Source organism: Sus scrofa, chromosome 1, assembly GCF_054392235.1.
Source record: "Sus scrofa isolate SSC_HxYL_T2T_F1_AM1 chromosome 1, Sscrofa_HxYL_maternal_Yorkshire_Landrace_v2.0, whole genome shotgun sequence".
Classification (NCBI taxonomy): Eukaryota; Metazoa; Chordata; class Mammalia; order Artiodactyla; family Suidae; genus Sus; species Sus scrofa.
The window spans coordinates 101,262,328-101,283,239 of record NC_139383.1 but is presented as its reverse complement, the minus strand read 5'-3'; the positions used below and the strand labels follow the sequence as shown (position 1 = coordinate 101,283,239).

General features: G+C 35.2%; 1 protein-coding gene and 1 pseudogene across 1 annotated transcript; both read right to left on the bottom strand.

Moving 5' to 3' along the window:
• Positions 1–4,419: 4,419 nt before the first annotated feature.
• On the bottom strand, positions 4,420–5,355 carry LOC100621807 (olfactory receptor 5W2-like). The gene has a single exon (XM_085003089.1). The coding sequence runs from the start codon at positions 5,350–5,352 to the stop codon at positions 4,420–4,422; it is 933 nt and encodes a 310-aa protein (XP_084859215.1). The 5' UTR covers positions 5,353–5,355.
• Positions 5,356–11,328: 5,973 nt separating this feature from the next.
• On the bottom strand, positions 11,329–15,751 carry LOC146406241 (olfactory receptor 5I1-like; annotated as a pseudogene).
• Between the last annotated feature and the right edge of the window lie 5,161 nt (positions 15,752–20,912).

Sequence of the window (20,912 nt, the reverse complement as noted above, 5' to 3'; positions counted from 1 at the left end):
GTGTACATACTTTTAATGTATAAGAGGATAGAAAGTAAGTAGTGGAGATTTTCCTTAGGCCTAAGAATAAATGCAAATGGTACATCTGAAGATGAATTTCACATTTTTATTTTAATGTTGTATTGACACTAGTTTTCCAGTAAAACAAAATATATCTTAACCTAATATATACATTTCCCCAATAACAAATATTATCTCTCCCATGAACCAAAAGCAAGATAAAATGAATAAAAATGTTACATTGTGGATATTAACATGTTCTGAAAGATTCTTACTCTTCCGAAAAGAGTATATCTTTTCTAGCCATTAAATAAAAATTTCAATGAGTAATCAGGCATAAAATGCTCTATTCACAAATCTAGTTTTTTTTTTTTTCCAGAAAGGTAAGCTTTTATTCTCACACTTAAATTAAGACCTTGAAACCCACCCTAGGTAAGGAGGGCTTGCCTACCTGAACAATAGGCAGATGGCATTTTATTTTACCAAGCACACTGGGACTCAAATCTCTGAAGGTACTACTGCTCTTAGGCTTTGTTGTTATGCAAACACTTCATTAATTATACTTCCCCTTCTGTATATTCCCCTCTGAATTAAAAAACAAATTAGGAAAGGCTGATCTTTTAGCCTTCACTGCTGTCACTAAATTGATCTATGGTAGGAAGAAAATTGAAAACAGTTTTTATGGTTTATTTCACAGTTACTCTCCACCAATATCCTCCTCCTCCAGTCAGAGGAAATCTAATGAAAATCAAACAGATCCCTTCTTAATCTTTTCTAACTCCATTGGATTGTTCACTGTGTTTTGGAAATATTCTTCTTCATGACCACTTTTAGGAAAATTACAACACTTTGGATCATCATTTTTATTGAAATGTAGTACTATTATTAAAAGCTATTATTAAAAGCATATGCCATAAAAGTCAAACTCCTAATGTATAGAGTTATTTGGTTTTAATAGATTTCATCCCAATGTCTACTTCATGAACATTTTGATCACTGCAATAAGAAGTCCATACCTATTGCCTGTCGCCCCTCTTCTCCCATACCCCAGCCCTGGCAACCACTATTCTACTATCTGATTCTATGTGGTTTCCTCTTCAGTCATCTCCTATAAAGTGAATCATCCAATATATGTCTTTTTATGGTCAGGTTTCTTCAGTAAAAGGTTTTCAAAGTCCATCCAAGTTGTAGAATGTGTTAGAATTTTGTTTCATTACAGGGCAGAATAATATTTAATTTTATGGATATAAAACACGTTGTTGATCTGTTCTTTCATTAGAGGCAATTTGTTTTTACCCTTCATCATGAATAATGATGCTATAAGCTTCCTGTCAATTCTACCTTTCAAGGCTGCTTTCATCATCACACATTGTCTCACTCCCATCCACCAACCATGTATTTGAGGTCAATTAACAGTCTTTGTAACTCCTCATTTTCTCAATAGTACACTCTTCTCTGAATTATATTTATTTCAGAATATCTCCACTAAATTTAAGTCTTATTTTGTATTTTCTAAACTGCACCGTTAAAGGATTTGAAAGTAGTGCTTTCTAAATATTTATTGTTAAGTTTTTCTGTCTATTAAAGTGGATAATGTTGTACAAAAATAGAAATATTCTATTTGGGGATTTTTCTACTGATATAACACACAGGTGCAAAGTTGACTTATTTAAAAAATTGTGCATGAGTGATGTTTTTTCTAAATCATCAGTTTCGTATTTTTCCTAAATAAGTTGATTGATATTATCCATACCAGTTCTATGCAACATTAAGAAAAACCAGAATCTTCCTTTTCATGTCTTCCCCTAATCCTCTCCAACATATAGCAATGAAACTCTTCATACTCCTAAAACTTTGGTTTATCATCTTGGTAGGTATCTAGTGTGACTGGACTACTTCCCAAGGTCCTAGAACAAATCCTCCTTTCACAATGACCTGAATGATCAAAATACCTGTCACTTTCCCTACTGTGTGTGTGCTTTTCAAATACTGTCAATTACAAAGTGACTTTGCAAGTATATGTTCAGCAAAATTTAAGAGACACAGTAGGCATGCTCACACATCTAATTAAAATATTAAAAGCTATTAAGAAATAAATGTGAAGTTAGTAATTACGTAGTTCTCTAAGGGGCTAATGGTCATTTGGGTAGATTAAAGATAGCTTTACACTTTATACACATGTCCCTTAGAGATACAGTGCCTATTTATCTTCCCTTTGCATTCTGCTTTAGCTGCTTTGACCAACAGAAATTGGTGGAAATGTCGTAAGTGACTTCTGAGTCTAGCCTTTAAGAAGACAGTGTCTGAAAACTATTAGGTGGCATGTAGGAAGTCCCACTAACCTGAATAAAACATCTGGCAGCTTCTGTGGAGTGAGAAGGGGAGAATCTATCTTTTAGCCATTCTCATCCTGGGCCAGATATGAGTGACCTTACAGCTACTCAACCTCTCCATTGAATGCTTCATGTGACCTCAGTCAATATGAGAAAGAACGAAGTAATGAGTTAATGGTCCTTAAGTCCTGTAGTTTTGGAATACTACTGATGTAACAAAAGAATACAAGAACAGTGTTGGTAAACACATCAGAGAGACTATTTTAGAAACATTTATATTTACTTTTATGTATATATGCCCCAAAAGTGAAGAAAATCATTGAAAATCATATGTCTGTATATCTGACAAAGAACGTGTATCCCAAGTACATGAAGAGCTCTCAACAATAAGAAAACAGTCAATTAAAATGAAGCAAAGGACTGAACATATAGTCTCACCAAGAACATGTATAAATGCAAGTTCACACATAATATTTTACAAGAATGAAAGCAGATGAAATACTCAAACACCAAGAATTTATAGCTCTTTACTCCTAGTGTAATTAATATGCATATCTTTATGGATCCAGTATTTTAGTATCTGCACCATTTTATTTACCTTGCTGCTTAGATATAATGAATACTCAAAAAATGTTATCTGATGTTTTGGTTTATTATGGATTTTCTTACTTTTGTCTTGTGGTCAGACAACAGAGAGTGTTTTAGATAAACAGGAATGGAATGCTCAGTCCTTTAGCCAAGATTGCTCACAAACAGGGTGAAATAAAATTATGCTTTACCCAGATGAGTGTGAACCACAATAAGAAAATGAGAGTCATTCAACCAGGGCTGAGAAGAAGAATGCTTTCTGGAAATGAAATTGTCATGGAGGATGTGGCAGAAGAACTGATAATTGACAATAATAGCACAGTGACGTACCTTACCAAATTTTTTTCATCTGCCCTCATAAGCTTCTTTTCTTCTTTTACTTCCCAAGTTTTATTCACATAAAATTGACATATAGCATGTTTAAGGTAGACAACATGAAGATTTAATATATGTATACATTGTTTAATGATTATCACGGTAAGGTTAATTTAAAAATGCATTGACTCCCATAGTTCCTATTTTGAGTGTGTATTTTGAGTGAGGACTATTAAGATCTAATGTCCTAGCAAATTTCAAGTTTACAAAGCAGAGTTATTAATGAGAATCACCCTATACATTAGCTCTCCAGAATTAATTCATCAAATAACAGAAAATGTGTGCACTTTGAGAAACAACTCCCATTTCATCCACCATCCAGAAACTACCAATCTACTCGCTATTTCTGAGTTCAAACTTTTTAGATTCAACACATAAGTAGGGCAGATAGTATTTATCTTTCTCTGTCTGACTTATTCCATTTAGTATAATGCCTTCAGAGTGCAGCCATGTTGTGGCAGACGTGACTTTTTTACATGAAAAAGGCATAGGCTTGCTCACCTCAAGCATGTCTAATTATCATATCCTCTGCCTACTGTCTTTTTCTCCCAACTTGAATAATTGTCACATCTAAGACTGAATATATTGATGCAAAGAAATACTATTTTTATATTTTGTTTTGGATTTATAACCCTCAATTTTTTAAAAGTTCCTGATGATTTTGAGACTTTTATGCATTATTTAGCTGTTTAGTTAATTTATGTTTGATATTAGTACTGAACTTATGTTCATTAGTATAGCAATTATAGTATGTGCCATAGCCTATAAAAGACCTAAATGCTCAAAGATCTCTCAGTAAACACACAATAAATCTTCAGGTAATTGACTACAGTTTAAATGAAAGAATGAAACCAATAAAATTTGACAAAATTAGAAAACTGCTAACATTTTTTCAACAAAAAGGAAGTTCCATTCATAAATTCTTGATACATAATGAAGCAAGCTTTATTTGTGACCTGTAATATTTCTAAAATTTGGGCTTTATAGCACATATTCATCTATTAATTTGATGTATTTGATACAACTTTTTTCTATTGCATCATGCAAAATAATTTTACAAATGGAAACCTCACAGTATCTGTGATTCTGTGTGTGTGTGTGTGTGTGTGAGAGATATACACTTTTAAAACCACCTTTTAAGCTTCAGCTTTTCCAGGGACTCTTTCACATCTTTGTTCCTTAAGCTGTAAATCACAGGGTTTAACATGGGAATCACAAGAGTGTAAAACAATGAGGTCATTTTGTCTTGATCTAGAGAGTATGAAGAACTTGGCCTGAAATACATAAAAAGCATAGTTCCCTGGAAAATTGCAACAGCAGTAAGGTGGGAAATACAGGTGGAGAAAGCTTTGAACTTCCCCTCAGCCGAGTGGATCTTCAAGACAGACAGAATTATATAACCGTAAGAGACAAGGACTCCTGAAAAGGTACTCAATTCAATGAAGCCAAAAATGCTGAATATCATTATCTCATTGACCTGCGTATCTGAACAAGACAGCAGTAGGAGAGGGGGAATGTCACAGAAGAAATGGTTTATCTCATTAGACCCACAGAAGCATAAGCGGAATGCTAGTGTCGTGTGTATCAAAGCGTCTGCCATTCCCACCATGTAAACCCCAGCCATGAGCAGGGAGCACACTCTGCTGGACATGCTGACTGTGTAGAGCAAGGGGTTGCTAATGGCCTTGTAGCGATCATAGGCCATCACTGCCAGCAGAAGACACTCAGCATCTGCAAAGATGCAGAAGACCATGAATTGCAGAGCACAGCCATAGAAGGGGATTGCCTTGCTCTTGGCCAATAGGTCCACCAGCATCTTGGGCCCAATTGCTGTGGAATAGCAGAGGTCACAGAAGGAGAGGTGGCTGAGGAAAAAGTACATGGGCGTGTGCAGCTGGGGGTCCATTCGAATTAACGTGATCATTCCAAGGTTTGCCAGAAGATTAATCAGGTAAACAAGTAGACACATGGCAAATAGGGTCCCTTTATTCTCCGTGCTATTAGAAATGCCCAAGAAAATGAATTCAGTCAAGGAGGAGCAATTCCCTCTATCCATTTTTCTCTGTTCTTGTCTAAACTTCTGAGAAAAATGTTCAAGAAAATGACACATGCAAATGTAATATTTCTGTACATCTGCAAAATATCATGACAGGATTCGATTTCTTTCTATAAGTGTCTTTATAGTCAGAAAATTATCAGTCATGTATCCACTATGGAAAGATGTATTGCACTGTCTTCCCAATAGCAAAAATTATCTGAGAAATAAAGTTGAGAAATTTGACCTAATCTAATCATGTCACTCATGAGATATGCTATTTTCTACAACTCTTGTCTTGCTTTACTTACCTTACCTCAGGGATTAAATTTGGATGAATTTAACTCTCTTCTCCTCTTCAAAATTATATGGAAGAGACACAGGTGTTAGCAGGTTAGGAGCTGTACATTATGGGCTAAGCGTCTTCTGTGTATGAAGATTTTCACATGGATACAAAAATGATTACAAATTTTGGTGTCTCAGGATCATGATTGCATTAAGAGTATTCATATAAGTTCCAGAAACAAGGAATATATGATTGACTAAAAATAATGAAAATATTTATGTTTCTGGTTTTGGTTTATTTTTTTTTTTCAGTATTTGGTGGGACATAAAATAAGTAATATTGGCCAGGTCTCTAGACCTGTATTATTGTTCTGTCACCTATTTGTGGGAATTGTCTGGTGCCAAAGTATGAATCTTTTGACTTATCATAGGACAATGCTTAAAAGAAGTTAAAACAACCTTATATAATACAGACATTTACATCTCTTTGGATTTTAAAAGCACTTTCATATTATGAAATGGAGATGAGATATGTGGTAATAAATGCTTCTGAAATATATTGGCTTATCTATCTCCTGTATGTGTCTATTTATGTGTGTTATATGTTTGCATGTGTGCATGTCTCTGTTGACATATAAGAACTGGAATGTGGGTGATGTATATATATATATTTTTTTTCTTTTTGTCTTTCCAGGGCCACACCCATGGCGTATTTAGGTTCCCAGGCTAGGGGTCCAATTGGAGCTTTAGGCTGTAGCTGCTGGCCTATGCCACAGCCACAGTAATCCCAGATTCGAGCCACATCTGTTATCTACACCACAGCTCACAGCAACACCAGATCATTAACTAGGCCAGGGATCAAAACTGCAACCTCATGGTTCCTAGTCAGATTCATTTCTGCTGCACCACAAGGGGAACACCAATTGGAGCTAAGTAACTATGACATATGATTCACAAGAAGTTCAATTTTTACGTGATGTTATTTGTAATGTAGAACTTTGATTACTTTTGAAATAAGACAACAACAAACCCCTTAAATGTATGTTTATACTTTCCCAGTGATAAAAGGAGCAAAGGCTTTTCAGTAACCTAGGTTAGAGTAAACCGTTGAGGGGAGAGAAGAACTGAGAGGGTGGGAATAACATATACACACTACTGCATAAAACAGTTGATTAACGATAACTTACTCTATAGCACAGGAAGGTCTACTCAAAAGTTTTTAGTAACATATATGGGAAAAAATAATGGATATATTTTTAAGTATGACTGATTTTGAGTTAAAAAAAGTATGACTGATTCAGTTTGCTGTACACCTGAAGCTAGAACAACATTGTAAATCAAATATACACCAATAAAATTAAACTTTAAAAATGGATAACTATTTAAATGTTACTGTATTCATGCTAATAATATCAGTTAGAGTCTTTCAGTTCTGAGAAGAAAATACCATTTGTGGCCATAAAATTACAGTGTTTAAGTTGAGTTAAGAAGCATAAATGATTCATTTACACATCTCTCAATTTTTTTTTCTGAAAAAGTACCCCCCCACACACATTATTAATTTTGGAGACTTAACCTACCTGAGATGAAGAGGCCATGGGTAGCTGAACAATGGGAAGGTGGCATTTTATTTTACCAGCTACAGTTGGGATTTAAATCTCTGAAGCTACTCTCCTTATGCTTTGTTGTCATGCAAACATGTCATTAATTATATTTCTGGTTCTGTATATTCCCCTATGATTACTGAATCAACTTTAGCAAAGGCTGAACTTCAGTGGTTCACTATGGCAACCAGTACAATCTGTGTTAAGGATAAAACTGAGAATTATTTTTATAATATGATTCACAGTTACCTCCTTCTCAGTTGAAAGTAGGAATCTAATGGAACTCAAATAGACCTCTCTTAATCATTTGCAACTGTTTTCTACTGTTTATTTTGTTTTTTCTCTTTTTGAAATATCCTCCTTCACCAAAACCATGAGTATTATTACCTTCCAGTGGCATTATTTTTTTTAATATAATATATATACTATAAAATTAACCCCTTGAGTATGTATACTTTTTTAAAGTATATTTTCAAGGTCATAGAGCCATCACAACTATCTAATTCCAGAATATTTTTTTTGCCTGAGGCCAGCTCTGGAGGCCAGGGAGTGTACAATTTTCCCGATAGGAGAGTGACGTGTGTTGGCTTTTGCAACGGAGACAGCCTCTTTGTCCCTTCTTTCAGGGCGCTGGACTCCTCAAATTTTATTGGCATAAGTGGTTGATTATGTAGACAGTTTCTAACTACAGATTACATCATAGTGTTAAAAATACATCAGTTAAATTTTACGTGGTACAGCAGCTATACATCATGTTCTAAGATCTTTGTTTTAACTAAATTTAGTGAGTACAACTTAAGGGCAATTAGATACAATACATCATGTGGAAAGGAGGAGACTCAGTACAAATCATCCCATGGCCAGCAAGTCTCCACAAGTTGAAAAGGTCACAGACAAAAAAATTTGGCATTCACAAATCTTGTTTTTAGACTGGGGCTTATCTTTAAAGCATTATGGCAAGGAGACAGTGTAAGAAAATATAAACCAACTTAACTAGCTATCACTTAGAAGCTTCTATAACTCATAGCTAGGTGTCTTTTGGTCATGAATAATGTATGTCTAACTTCTATGAACCTCATTAAAATCCTAACTCTAAAGTTTACTGTATAACTAGTTAATAGATAAACACTATGTTTTAATTAAGTTGGATTTAAATAGGGGAAAGTCCTTCAGTATGAAATTTTATATTATTGTTGTAAGTTTGTTAAATCACAAATCACCATGGGAAAATAAGAATAGAAAATGGGAATAATAAGCAAGTAATCAGGAAATACTGAGGAAAACTGAATAACAAATAAAACAACAAGAAAGACCAGGTCACCTGAGAAACAATCCATGTTCTCCAGCACAAACATGGAAATGGTTTTCCCAAGAAAGCCCCAATTCTTCCCCATCAACATCAAAATGAGGGCTGTGTAACCTGAGGCCTGCCCTCAGCTTGTACCATACAGGCAGGTTTTTATCCTGACCAGAAGCCCACCTTCAGCTTGTACCTTTCAGGTGAGCTCCCTTCCTTGGTTAGGAACCTGCCTTCAGGTTTTTCTGCCTTCAGGCAAGGTCCTTTTTTTTGAGTCCCTACATTTTCTCTGCTCCCTGCATTTTTTTCACTCTAATAAGGGACTTATAGCCCTTAGCAATCACTCCAGTTTCTCTCCTCTCAGACCCTGGTAACCACTAATCTACATTCTGATTTTTGTGCTTGCCTATTACAGACATATCACATAAGCAAAATTACACCGTATGTGTTTTGTGGGTGTGCCATCTTTCTTTCTCTCAGCATAAAGTTTTCAAGATTCATCCATGTTATTGCATGTGCCAATTTTTTTTTTCATTTTATGGTTGAAAAATATTTCATTTATGGATATATTGTTTTTATCAGTTGGATATGTTTGTACTTTTGGGATATGATGTATACTGATACAATAATCATTCTTGTTTAGGACTGAAATAATTTTAACTTGCTGTTATCCATATTTGTTCTTTGCAAAATTGAGTACTGGAAGTTTCACTTCCTCAGCATCTATAAATCCTTCCCAAAAGGTAGCAGTGAATTTTCCATACTTATTTTACTTTGATAATATCTTGATGTCAGGTGTGATTTGGCAACTTCCAAAGGTTGGAGACCAAACCCTGCTTTCACCATGACCTGGATGATTCATGTGCCTGTCACTTTCCTTTCTGTGTATGTGCTGTTCATGTATTGCTTCATTCAGTGTATTTGCTAAGTTCATGGACATCATAGAACAAAAGATCACACACACAAACTCATTATTTTTTATAAAATATTAAAAGCTCCTCTAAAAGAATCTGGGATATATAATTTAGAGTTCTATAACAGGATGATGATAGTTTGGGCAGAATAAATATGGCAGTACTTTTTTTTAACAGAATTTCCTTAGATCGTACCTATTTACTGTCCCTTTGAATTTTTGCTGTACTTTGACTTCTGTAACTACAGATATTGGAGGAAATATTAGATGTCACCTCTGAGTCCAGCCTTTATAAGACAGTTTCTGGAACCCATGAGCTATCATGTAAGAATTCCAACTAATCTTTGGATAAACCATGTGACAGGCCATGTGACTACCTGGAGAGAACAAGGGAACCAGGTGAGTCAACCTTTCTAGCTGTTTGTATCATTGTGCCATAACAGAGACCCTGTGGCATAACCTAGCCCCTCAGTGAATAACACATGACCTCAGTCAACATGCAGAACAACAGAATACAATCCAATAGTCTTTTTTTAAACCATGGCCTTTTGGGATAGTGTTTATATAGTAAAAGAAAACTGAAGTAGTATGAATAGAATATAATCAGGAAAAAAAATTTCACTAATCATTTCTAATTACTGTTCCATATTTTTATAAAATATTATTACTCCTATGTACTAATAGGTAATATAGATGCTAGATAAACTGAATAAAAGATTTGCAAACCACATATCTGGCAAATAATCGGTAGCCAAGATATAAAAGGAATTCTCATAAACAATAGCACAATCCACTTAAAAATGGGAAAATATTTCAAACAGATAGCTCACCAAAAAAGATATATAAGAGGCAACTAAGTAAAAATAATAATAAAAACAGTTATGGAAATATATCTTGAAATGCTATATGTTCCCTAAGTTCAGTCTTCAAATGCACATTATTGGTGTTGTCATGGCTTTGATCTGCCCATTAAGACAGGTTTTATATGTGGTAGCTGACAGTTTTTCTGAGATGTCATAGAAGGATGTTCCACATTTTTAGTAATACTTTGATATACCAAAAAATAAAATATAGAGAGGAAAACAAATACTTTGCCCTGCAATTAACCTACATTCTTTAAGCTGCTACTTAGAAAAAATTCTTTAAATTACTTTGGAGCAGATTTGGTATAGAAGTTTGTTCAACATATTATGAAACTGCACTTATGAAAATGGATTTAATTTTGTATTATAGCTTTTCTAATATTCCTTCCTCTCACCATCTTACTATAGTATAGGCATTTTAATTATATATATATATATTTAATATCCATCAAGTGCTTAAAATAGTTCAGGCACTATTCTCACCATTTAGTCAGTTAAACATGCAACAATCAATGATAAAGGTACTCTGTTCTCCCCTTTTTGCAGGTAATTGAGGCAGAGAACAAATGAGTCAATTATTCAAAGTGCAGCTCACTAGCTGGGTACAAGCACTGGCTTGTGAAGCAAAGGAATCTGGATTCCTTCCTGATATAGTAATCCTGTAAAAGTAATCTTGTAAATGAGATAGTCTGCACATAAAAGCACATGCATGCGCGCGCGCGCACACACACACACACACACACACACACATTTCTAAAGTATTTTCTATATCCCTTAAGACATCCATTACAACCCATTCTAACATGAACTCCAGGCTGCTAAAAGTCAGACAGTGGTCCAACTACTATTTGGAAACAATTTTGAAACTTTTAAATGTTTTCATGTATCCTGGGGCTACAAAATGCATTTGGCTATGTGAAAAAAAAAGTGTTTGATAAAATCGCTTGTGGGAGATGTAGTGTATGTGTGGTTAAGGTTGCAGCAGGCTCCTCCTGTGTTAAGTGAGGATTCAGAGGAATCTTGGAACTTGATATTTCATGAGGAATCTACCTTTGATCTGAAGACTTTTTTAGTGGCGTCTTTTACATCTTTATTCCTCAAACTGTAAATCAAGGGATTCAACACAGGGATGATAATGGCGTAGAACACAGAGATAATTGTATCTGTATTGGGAGAATATAGGTAGCTGGGTCTCAAGTAAATAAAGAGAAGTGTCCCCTGGTAAATGGCGACTGAAGTCAGGTGGGAGGCACAGGTAGAGAAGGTTTTCTTCCTCCCGCTGGAAGAGCAGATCTTTAAGACAGAGAGAAGAATGAAAAAGTAAGAGATGATGATGATGATGAAACAGATGATTTCCATCGAGCTGCCATATATGGAGAAAAGCAACTCATTAAGTGACGTGTCTGTGCAGGATAACTTAAGCAGAGGAGGGAGGTCACAGAAAAAAATGATTAATGATATTTTTATCAGAGTACTTCAGAATAAACGCAAAGGACGTGTGAACCAGGGAACTCATGTTGCCTCCAAAGTATGACAAGACAATCAACCATATACAGATGCCCCGAGACATCACCACCGTATATAGTAGAGGGTTGCAGATGGCGACATAGCGATCGTACGCCATGGTCGCCAAGATGAAGGATTCTGTATCTGCAAACATATAGAAAATATAAAACTGCAGTGCACAGCCATGGTAGGAAATTGATTTGTTCTCAGAGAGGAAATTGACCAGCATTTTAGGAACAATGACCGAGGAATAACAAAGGTCTACAAAGGATAAGTTACTAAGGAAAAAAATTGATGGGTGTTTGAAGGTGCGAATCGATCCTAATTAACATCATTAATCCAATGTTCCCCATTAAAATCATACTGTACAGAATCAGAAACAGGAGAAACAGGACAAGCTGCAGTTTGGGGCGAGTTGGAAATCCTAACATAATAAACTCAGTCACCAAGGTATAGTTTCCATCTGTAAATTCCATATTGTGTGTTGTTTTCTTCTTATGAGAATTCTATCGTCCTAAAATATTATATTGATAGAAAGAGAAAAAAATGCATATAAGGTTATTTTATTGTTTCAACAAACAAATTGGCAATCAAATAAAGAATCCCAGCCCAGACATCCTTCCAAATGTAAACTCTGAGAAATATGTTTCAGAATTACTAGTTAGATCTCATGATTGCTAGTTTTATTTGACTTGTTTGATTAATGACTAGTTCTTCCACTGGACGGACATGTCTGATCATGTTTGAATTTTCTTACCTTTCTGTATCCTAAATATAGTTCAAAGGCTGACCCAGAGAATTAAAGGAAGTAATGAATAAAATGATGATATGAAGAAATATATATATGTTATTTAAAATATATTGATGTAAGCATATATTTTGTAGTAATAACTGTAGAACAAATAGCTCTGTCCAGGATTTATAGGTAGTAGTGTGCTGTACTCTTGACAGATGTGGTTGGAGTGGTTTAATAAGATATACTTCAGCTCATTTTTGAAAAATAAAAAGTAAAAATGATATTAATGAAATGGAAAAAAGTCAGTAAATATCAGTTGTAAGGTAGTTTTTGTTTGTTTTCTTGTCTTTTTAGCGCTGTACCCATGGCATGTGGAAGGTCCCAGAGTAGGAGTTGAATGAGAGCTGCAATTTCCAGTCAATGTCACAGCCACAGCAACACCAGAACCTAGCCTCATCTGTGACCTACACCACAGCTCAGGGCCACACTGGATCCTTTAACTCACTTATCAAGGCTAGGGATTGAACCTGCGTCCTCATGGATACTAGTCAGGTTTGTTACCACTGAGCCACAATGGGAACTCCAGTAAGTGCGTTTTTGACAGGAAAAAGTTTAGTGTAATTCCATAAATCCTGTCAAGATATTATGTCAATATGTTTTTCTCTTTGGGATTCATTACAATTCTTGGCCTCTAGTAAGCACTCAATGAATTTTAGTTGCCTAAAGGGGGCAAAAAATTAGTCATAAGTTAACTTTTGATTTTTAAAAATATGACTCTATGTAGCATTGTCACTGATATATATGAACAATTGAAAATAGTGAACAATTATTGATTTATATGTTAGTATAATTCAGGGTGATGAGTCTAAAAATGATGCCAATTCCTGCTTCTGGTATTGCAAAATTTTCTGGGAGTAGGTGGATTTGAATCTGACTTTAAAGTGCAATAAATTTTATCTCAACCTTGAAAAATGGGGCGTTCCCATTGTGGCTCAATGGTAATGAACCCAACCAGTATCCATGAGGATGAGAGTTCAATCCCTGGTCTCTCTCAGTGGGTTAAGGATCCAGCATTGCTGTGAGTGAGCTGCGGTGCATGTAGCAGACAGTGACTTGGATCCCACATTGCTGTGGTTGTGGTATAAGCCAGGAGCTATAGCTCTGATTCAACCCCTAGCCTGGGAACTTTCATTTGCTGCAGGTATGGCTCTAAAAAGACACACACACAAAAATAACCTTGAAGAAGGGACTTGAAATACATAAAAAGTGAACACACTATCCAACTGGCTATGTTAGTGCTGCCACAGTGTGCCAGAACAAAATGGTTTAAGGTCATTCTCTCAGTTATGTAAATATCATTATGTCAGTGATAGTGCTAAGAACATCATCATCCCAGTATCTTCTAATCATTAAATCCACCCTTTGGCATAGGTACAGAGAAGCCTAAGAGAATCGCAAGAATCAATGTGCTGACTTATGGCCTCAGAATGACACTACATTAGGTTAGCAGTTAATTTATTCTTGTTTTGCCTGTTTTCAAAGTAATCAGGGTATTTATAAATGATAAGAACAGACTTTAGAGTTAATAAGAATTTTATCAGAATCTCATGTTGGCCACATATTGACTGTGTGGTCTTGCACCCATATAGAAACCATGTGAGATATGTATTTTCATTATTATATTACAGATTAAAATATACTTTTATATATGCTTCATAATGTTATAATACAGATTTAGTAATATAAAATACAGTACAGTATAGTAGTATACATTATCATATAGATTAAAATAATATATATGACATGTATGGTTATGTTATTTTAATCTGTGGACAACATATAGTACTATATTATACTGTATTATATATTACTATGTACTGTAACATATATAGCATATATAATATATATATATTTTAGATCTGTACTAATTTATGGGAGCAGGGGAGATTTGATAATGACACCAAATATCTCACATGGTTGCTATATGGGTCGAATTAGGAAAATTATCTACCAACCATCATTGATTGTTATTGATTGATTGATCAATCTGTCTATCCCTTATTGTTGTCAGACTTCAGACAGATTGACACATAATAAGTAAACAGTAAGGATTAGTTTCAACTGCTCTACTGCTATCTCTTATTCTTTGTTTATGATTAGCGTTGTGTTGCAAAGTTTTATTAATAATGTTTATCTTTTTATAATGATTATACTATAAAATGCAATATTCTAAACACACAATAGGTAATCCATTTACTTATCACTAAAAAAATCTAACAAAGCTACAATGCAGTTACTATCATTATCATCTTTTTTTTACAGAGGAGAGAATCAAGGCACAAAGAGTTTGGGAGCTGAGATGTAATGAAAACAGGTTTGGACCTCAAGCTCCTGACTTCTAGATTGGCTTTCTATAAGCTAGATTCTCATTACTAATTTCATATTGTGCATAAGTATGTGAAGCTTAGAGTAATATTCCCAGTCATGCAGCTAGTAGGTGACAAGCATAATTCAAATTCAGTTGTGTCTGAAGTCAGAGCTCCTGAGAGCAACATGAGGGTGGTAAGAGCATCAATAGTGGGGCCACTGTGAGACAGGCTGAAGTGCACAGAGTGGCTGAAGGAAGAGAGGAATGATGTACATATTTACTGAAAACAGAGAGCATCACTCTTGGGGACTTGTGCTGAGCTTTCATGTAGCCTAAGAATTGCAGGTAGAGAAACGGGAGAGGGAAGAGGAGCACGTGGTAAAAGCAGATGTTGGTGGAACTTGGATTCTTGTTTTAAAAGGGAATGAACAGAAAGAACCAACCAGAATGCTGTGATTCTCTAAATTCTCCCCCAAGATATAACAAAACAATGTTAGACTAGAAAATAAATTAATTGAAACTATCAGTAGACAGCACTGCTTCAGTTCTCTTATCTGTAGCAGGAAATCTTATTTAAACAAGTGTTTCAGGTCCCTGTGGGAGCTATGTAAGAAAGAGTGGTATAAGCTAGATTTCTTTTATGGGCACAATACTAACTGATACTGTGGTTTCTTAACTATTAGACCAAATCAGTGGTTCTTGCTCTCACATCCACAAAAGCCTATTTCTGCACCAATAAAGCCAGTCTGGTAACCACCAAAACTACTTACCAAGGAAGGAGCTGCTTTCCAATTACCTAGATAAATAATTTCACCAATAGAACCAAGGACGTTAACGTACATTTTCATACCATTGGGGACCTAATAATTGAAGGATTCCAAGTGTGCTCATTTCCAAGGTGCTCCTAGGGAATAATTTGCAGGTTATTACCATTGCGAATTACTTTTTTGAATACCTTAATAATTATAATAACAACCCTGTTAGTCTTAGTTTGACTAGACAATTTTTCTCATTAGTATTGTGCTTGTTTTTAATGACATTTGAAATCCTACCCACTCTTTATTGCAGAGGTTCTTTTATATATATATATATTTTGAGAGTTCATTGCAGAATATTCTTTATATTTTGGCCAAAATTAAAAATAACCCTAATGCCCACCCATAGGAGATTGGTTCTGTTTTTGTTTTCTGTTTATTTTTAAATTCAATGAATTTTATTATATTTATAGTTGTACAACCATCATCACAACCTAATTTGAGAACATTACCATCCCAAACTCCAGTCCATCCCTCCCACCCCCAGCTGTCACTTTTAGTAAGCATGTTTTACAAAGTCTTTGAGTCTGTTTTCTCTTTTGCAAATAAGTCCATTTGTATCCATTTCTTAGATTCCAGGTATAAGTGACAGCATGTCTCTCACTGTCTGACTAACTTAATTTATTATGTTAATTTCTAGGTCCATCCATGTTGCTGCAAATACCATTATATTGCAGAGGTTCTTTGTGAGTAGTTCGGGCATTTAAAAAAGTAACTATCATTATTTAAATTATTTTAAAAACCACATGGAAACTCAAAAAAAAAGTTACCTGATATTATCAGTACTGAAAGTTGATATTTTTGGGGTGGTTGAAGTGTGAGCCCAGTGTAAGTTTCTGTAGAACATGGTTGGTATCAGCAGCTGTTTTCTGAGATGGAAGAACTTATAAATAAGCATCTTATTCCTGAGAACATGGGAATGAGGCAAAACCATCCCAGTTAGAAAATAGAGGTTCTCATCATCAACTTGATTAATCTTACATACATTGTGTATGACTGTTCCAGTAAAACAAAGATATTTCAGGGCTAGCTGCAATTAGTGGAACTATAATAATTACAGGTTCTATAGTTTTTTTTTTTTCACAGCACAGAATTAATTACCCTTATGTTTGCAGAAACTTAGAGGGAATCTTGTCAAAATTTATTTCCAATGCAAAAATTCACTTCCAAATCAAGACTGAAAAATGGTCAGATAACTTCATTTTAATTGTTTCTCAGGGATAGAGTTTAATGACTCCACTACACTGTGGAAGCTTGAACTATTGAAATCAAAATTTCATTTTATGCTAAGCTAAAGTCTGAATTTATTTTTCCTCTTTATTTACTGTGGGATTCTTGCACAGGATATTGGACTTATTTTGTAATTTGGAACAATTTAGTAACAGAGTTGGTGAACTGCAAGGTAACTCTTAAAGCAAAAATAAAAGTTAGTCATATTAGTATGATATGGCCACCCTGGAAATTCAACTTTTAAAAAATACTTTTAATAATAATGAAGCTAACGGAGTTCCTGTCGTGGCTCAGTGGTTAAGGAATCCAACTAGGAACCATGAGGTTGCGGGTTTGATCCCTGGCCTTGCTCAGTGGTTAAGGATCTGGCGTTGCCATGAATTGTGGTGTAGGTCGCAGACATGGCTCGGATCCCATGTTGCTGTGGCCGTGGTGTAGGCCGGCGGCTACAGCTCCTATTTGACCCCTAGCCTGGGACCCTGAAATGGCAAAAAGACAAAAAAAAAAAAAAAATGAAGCGAATAAGTAATTTGAGAAATGTGTAAAAATATATTACATAAAACTAATTTTTGAATATGTTTTCTTTACAAATTTACATTTGAAAAGTGCAATTATTGGAGTTTCTGCACAGTGGGTTAAAAGTCCAACAGTGTCTCTACAGTGGTTCAGGTCACTGTGGAAGTATAGATTTGATCCCTAGTCCAGCATAGTTAGTTAAAGTTCCAGTGCCGCTACAGCTCTGGCTTGGATTCAGCCCCTGGCCTGGGAACTTCCATAGGCCATGGGTGTAGCCATAAAAATATAAATAAAATAAAATAAAATAAAATAAAATAAAATAAAATAAAATAAAATAAAATAAAATAAAATAAAATAATTTAGAATTTAATTTATTAAAGGATAAAACTACCCATTCTCTTTCAAGACATTGTCTACAGTCAAAGCCTCAACACACAACAACTAATAACACTAAAAATATTGGGAAAACAAAGTGAAATTCCCTCCATTATTTTTTTTAGTGCTTAGGATACAAAGGACATATGAATTTGGGTCCTGAGAATAAAATAGAAAAGAGTAAAACTCTGGAGGGATTTGTTATTGACACTGACAATCAAACGCCATATTTCTTTAAGAATTTAGGCACATATAGCATCTAAAAATACAGGTATGGCTCTGGAAGAGGGCTTCAGCTGGAATCAGGATTTTGCAGAACTTCTAGTCATTACATAATATTAGAGTGTCAAGCTGGAGATTTGCATGGCCTCAAACACACAGTGATCTTCCTTTCAGAACATTTGCCAACTTTTAAGTTGCTTGGGTGGGAGATTAGATATATAAACCAGAAACCTCTGAAATACTAGAGATTATGATTTTGCATCCCCTTCTTGCTGAAGAGATGAAGAGCGCTCTAGTTCTTAAGTGAAAGCCCTGAATCTCTCTGCCTTTGTAACAGGGGTAATTGGAGAAGAATGTTTCTTGCCAAGAACCCAAGGGTCAGTTTCTGATTGGTTGGAATTTATCAGTCTTATTTTCATCGAAGAAATGATTAGCCTCCCTTGGGAGAAATCATCTGGACCATCTTTCTTTGCAGCCACTTATGGCATGCAGTGAACAAGGGACTAAACATGGGAAGAGGAAAGACTTTACAAACAATAAACTCGGGGGAAAAATGCCAAAAGCAAATGAATGTTGAACCACAAATTGGAGTCAGCAAGCAAGGACTTGAAAATAACTCTAATAATACCTTAAAGAAAAACTGAGACTGAAAAGAGTGTGGAGACATTCAGCAAAGAATTCGAATCATTAGAAAGAATCATATTGAATTGAAAAATACATCTAGAATAGCAACTTAGTGAATGGGTTTAATTATAGGATGAATATTTAAATATAAGGAATTGCCTATAATATTTAGAATGGATAAGCAATGAGGTCCTACTGTATATAGAATTATATCCAATCTCTTGAATTAGAACATGATGGAAGATAATATGAGAAAAAGAATGTGTATGTATATATGTATGACTGGATCACTCTTCTGTACAGCAGAAATTTGCAGAACATTGTAAATCAAGTATATTTTAATAAAAATTAATTGAAAAATAAGGAATTTAGCAGAAAGTGACAAGGTTAAGTGTGTTCATATTAGAGATCTTTGGTTTGGAACTTGCAACTAATGTGATATAGAAGTTCATCAGCAAAATGTATGCTGCTTTCATCCAAATACCTACAATGCTCACCAAGAATGAGCCTTAGGAAAACAGACTTTCCCAGCAAATGATTTTTCATATTGCAACTGCTGGAGAATGAATGCACTTAAAAGTACTTCCAATTTGCTATAGAATCTAGAGTGTTTACACCTTCCAGACACTATGTAATCATCAAGTTAGTAAATCTCTCAGTCTTAAAGAATTTTCTGTTTTTTCAGGGTTTCTAGAGATCTTTGGTGTAATCAGGATATCTAATTATGCTAGACAGTATTCTTTTTCTCATTCTGCATATATTTCCTCCATATTTTTAAATTTTCTTTTAAGGCACTCTTCTGACACTTCAGTAAGCTGATATCGTTCTTCTCGCTGCACATGAAACTCTGACTCTCAGGTTCCAGTAAACCACCATCAAACAGAAACCCCTGATTCTATATTTCCCATATTTGGTGTCAGTACCCCAATGGGCCTGGATTAACTTTATGACAGACCAGTCATAACTTTGTAACTTTAAGTACATAAGTTTGTAACTTTAAGTACAATTGAATGAAAGTTGAACTCACGTTCTAGAACAAGCATCAAACTAGAAAATGCTAACAATAATATAACCATAAATCAGTCCTAGAGAAACTGTCAAATCAAGGTGAAAATGTAGTTTACATGAACTATCAAATGCCTTTTAAGAGGAGAAACTCTTCTTTATGGAATATGACAGGATAATATAAATTCCTACTGCTGAGCCTAAAATGGAGACATTTCACTCCTAGAGCATTATAGGAAGTATATCTTAGTGGGTCTTTGAAAGAAGGTACCCAGGCAAAAGAGCTTAAACAAAATTCAGAACTACACCAAAAACCCAATAATGGTCCCTCTGAGTTTATAGAAAGAATTTATCAAGCTAATTGGTGCTACACAGATGAAGGCTCTGAGGACTCTACATGAGAGTGTTAAATATGAACTCACTGGGCAAAGTATCCCAGATATAAGAAGAAAATTACAAAAGTGAGGTGGTGCATTTGGCCCTGAACCCTTCTCAATTGGTAGATGTTGCTTTTAAATTGTTCGACAACAGGGAACAATAACAGAAGAAAGAAGACGTAAAAGGGAATGCCACTTTTCTGGCAGCTGCATGGGATTCTTGGAAGTCAAGTAACCCAAAAAGAGGTAAGCCACCACTGGGGAGAATACAGCATCCTTAGTGTAAGGAGGAAGGGCATTGGAAAAAAATGCTGCTCCAGGTTAAAAAGAAAAAAAAGAAGAAAAACAACTCTCTGGAGATGTAGTGCCCAAGGAATTGGTTTGATCCCTGAGGTGCTCTAGGACACTGTGTGAGGCACATTCACAATAGTGCCCATCATGGGAGAGATGCACCCTTGCAATAGATTCAAAAATACAGAATGGTCCTACTACAAATGACCATCCAATTCGTCATCCTGAGCTGATGATTTGTGCTAAAAATAACCCCTCTCCAGATGAGGACCCAATAAGAGGAACCTGTCCAGGGCTGATCAGTTCCATTCCAAAATCACCTCCTCATCACCCTCATTCAACAGGAAGTAGCCAGAGTGGTCGTCACCCCTTTTCCGCCACAGGATTGTGGAATGGACAGTGACAATAGAGAATTGTAATAGAGAACAAATTTGACTGCATGTTAGATCTTTTGATTTAACCTTTGATCTTACCACTTTTGCTTTGAATTAGGAATGTTGTAAAGACAAATATATAATATCACTTCTATGCAAAATCTACAAAATTGATACAGA